The 3,324-nt window shown below is 38.2% G+C and overlaps 1 protein-coding gene across 1 annotated transcript; it reads right to left on the minus strand.

Moving 5' to 3' along the window:
• Nucleotides 1-2,522: 2,522 nt before the first annotated feature.
• LOC114697315 (40S ribosomal protein S25-like) lies at nucleotides 2,523-3,050 on the minus strand. The gene has a single exon (XM_037209555.1). It carries the CDS (start codon nucleotides 2,942-2,944, stop codon nucleotides 2,579-2,581), a length of 366 nt encoding a protein of 121 aa, XP_037065450.1. The 5' UTR covers nucleotides 2,945-3,050; the 3' UTR covers nucleotides 2,523-2,578.
• Between the last annotated feature and the right edge of the window lie 274 nt (nucleotides 3,051-3,324).

Below are 3,324 nucleotides of genomic sequence, written 5' to 3' on the forward strand. Positions count from 1 at the left end.
GCATTTGCTTTCTTTGAATTTGTATTCTTAAAATGAAGAATCCAGTGACCGTGGTACTAATGCAATTGCACCTCAGAAACGCATGGCTTAAGACGCATGTTAGCAGAAACCAGCCTGGAGATGTCACACAGCCAAGCGCTCCCAGAAGCTGAGCCCTTAATTGGCCTCATTTGCACCATCTGCTCATCAGTCTTGCTTGTGGAAAAGTATTTTCACCAGATATCAACAAGTTGAAAACAAAGCAGGACACCCACACTACATTTTGTCTGCCTCTTATCAAGGCTTTCAATTACCACATTAAAGAAGTGAATCAGATTACAGCAGTTTCATCACACATTTCACCCCGCCTGTCCGTGTCATCCCTGGGGCATGTGTGGTATGTCCAGAAGCTCTTTCCTCCTCAGGCCTGTCACCTTCAAACTGCTTAGGCAAACACTGGGAGAAACCCTTCCTCCGTGGCTTAGTGGTTATATTCAAACAAATCTTATTTACACATGTCTACCAATCTGGTTACACTATCAGATTTACACGTCTACCAATCTGGTTACACTAACTATCAGATGTAGAAAAGTTATTCATATAAATACACCGAAATTATAATCTTATGCTGGATGATAATTTGAAGTAAGAATTACTCCTACTGTTTATAAACTCACTTTCTGATAGCCTTTGTACAACTAAAGGCTAATGATAAAAGTACTTATTTATGGATTTCCTATCTGAAACAGCTACTTTAGTATTATGAGTTATCTTGGTCACTGTTCTATTGCTATGAAGAGACACCATGACCAAGGGATCTCTTATAAGAGAAAGCATTTAACTGGGGGCTTGCTTATAGTTTCAGAGGTTTAGTCCATTATCATGGCAGGGAGATGTGGTGCCATGCAGGCAGGCATGGTGTGGAAGAAGGAGCTGAGAGCCTCATCTTTATCCACAGGCAGGCAGAGAAAGAAAAACTGGGCCTGACATGGGTTTTTGAACTCTCAAAGCCCACCCCCAATGACACACTTCCTCCAACAAGGCCACACTTAATCCTTCTAATCCTTTCAGATAGTTTCACTCCCTGATGACTAAGCATTCAAATATATGAGCCTGGGGGGCGGGGCATTCTTATTCAAACCACCACATGAGTTTAAACATGATTTGTTTCAAATAAATTTATATTGTACTTAATTGTTATAACACATTTCAGAATTTGATTTAATATTTAGGGGAAGTTAAAGTTAAATTTTTACTTCTTTGGATCTATGCATACATATTTTTTTACATGGAAAAAATGTGGCAAAAAATGATAATTTGCCAAGGTGATAATTCATCCAAGGCAAACATAACACCTATTAAGTATGAGAATATTAGCATCTTTGTTTTTAACCATCTTGGTTATTGGTGTAAGTGTTTATATTATACCAAATTAATAGTATCTGCTGAAAAATTAAATGACAATCAAAATATATCAATAAAGTATAACTATGCTCAGAGTTATAACCCTCTACTAGAGAACAACAAGAAATAATTTATATAGATGCAAGTTTAAGTTTGTTCTCTTTTTTCATGGAAAAGCGTGTGAACCTGCACACACATGCACATAGGCACCACTTAGAATTTTGATCATACTTTTAAAAAAAAAAAAAAAAAAGAATTTTGATCATACTCTAGCCTCCATCATAGCAATAAAATATAACATTTTTATAACTGATAAAACTGAAGGGATTTAGCATAGTGGTTTAAGTCTTTTGTTTCCAGTCTATAAACTGTAGTAATTACACTTCCCTCCTAAGTTATTGTACTAATTATAGGAAATACATATAAAAGACTTGGCATGTGCTCAATAAACAGCAGCTATGATTATTGTAAAACATGCCCTGAAAATTTGTGGATATGTTGAGCCAGCTTCAGGAGGTTTCCTCTGATTCTCATTTCCATAGCTAACAGCGTTAGCAGTTCTGCCCAAACAGCCTATTAGCTTTACTCTACTTTCCATCAATATTTACTAAAAGAGTCTCACATTATTAGAACCTCATTATCATCTAGACAAAAAAAGTGAATTGTTTTGCACATAGTAAATGTGTAAGTAATTCAAACCAATTCCATTCACATTTTAAAGCCACGTTATTCTTAATCTTAAAAATTGTGATGGCTGGAGAGATGGCTCATGGTTTAGAGCACTTGTTGCTCTTTCAGAGGACCCAGGTTTTATTCCCATCACCCACATTGGGGCCCAAGATCATCAGAAACTCCATATCCAGGGGATCTGACATGCTCTCTGGTCTCAATGAGCACAAGGCACACTCATTCTGCATATACAGATGGACAAACAAAACACTGATACACATAAAATAAAATAAATCCATATTCACAAACATGTATTAATCCCTTCTTAATATGCAAAAGATTTCTTACTTGAGATAATCGTATAGCATGACATTTTATCTCATGCTTAGCAGTCTTAAGTAAAGCTTCATTTACCAAAAAGAAAATATTTGATTACATTTATTTATTCATTTGCGGTTTTTTTCATTTGATTTAATAAAGTTTTGTTTTTCCAAATGTACAGCTGATTGAACCTGCTCATGCATCTTCACCAGCAGCTGGGGCATCTCCACCCTTTGTGTTTCTGGTGTAAATTACTTGGGCTCTGCTTTGAAACCAGCTTGATAAGTCCTTTACTGAGTAACTCCTGAGGGGCTGCCCTGGGCAAAGAACCGCGAATCTTGAGTCTCTCAGAGACCACAGCTGGAGTGATGAGCTTGTAGTTGGGAACCTCCTTACCGAGGTTGTCATATGCAGCTCTGTCAAACAGGACCAGATTGTTGAGCTCGTCCCGAACTCTGCCTTTGGGCCACTTCTTCTTTTTAGCCTTGCCACCAGACTTATTTACTGGGCCTTTGTCTTTGTTGGCTGACTTTCGGGCATCTTTCTTCTTCTTGGCATCCTTGGGCATCATGATGAAGTTCAGAGAGTGATGACGACCACTACAGCCCCCTTGAGATGTGTGTGTGGGGGGGGGGCTATTTATTCATTTTGTGTGTGTACTTGTCTGTACATGTGTATCTCTCTCTCTCTCTTTCTCTCTCTCTCTCTCTCTCTCTCTCTGTGTGTGTGTGTGTGTGTGTGTGTGTGTGTGTGTGTGTGTGTGTGCAACAGTGCATCTGTGGAGGTCAGGAGAAAACTTGCAGAAGCTGATTTTTCTCTTTCTATTATGTGGGTCCTGGGAATGAACTCAGGTCATCAGTCTTGGTGGCAAGCCCTGAGCTGTCTTGTTGGCCCTGAAAATAAATATTTTAAATATACATTTTTTTTAAGAGTCAGAAAGTCAAATAAAAT

This window comes from Peromyscus leucopus, chromosome 11 (assembly GCF_004664715.2).
Source record: "Peromyscus leucopus breed LL Stock chromosome 11, UCI_PerLeu_2.1, whole genome shotgun sequence".
Classification (NCBI taxonomy): Eukaryota; Metazoa; Chordata; class Mammalia; order Rodentia; family Cricetidae; genus Peromyscus; species Peromyscus leucopus.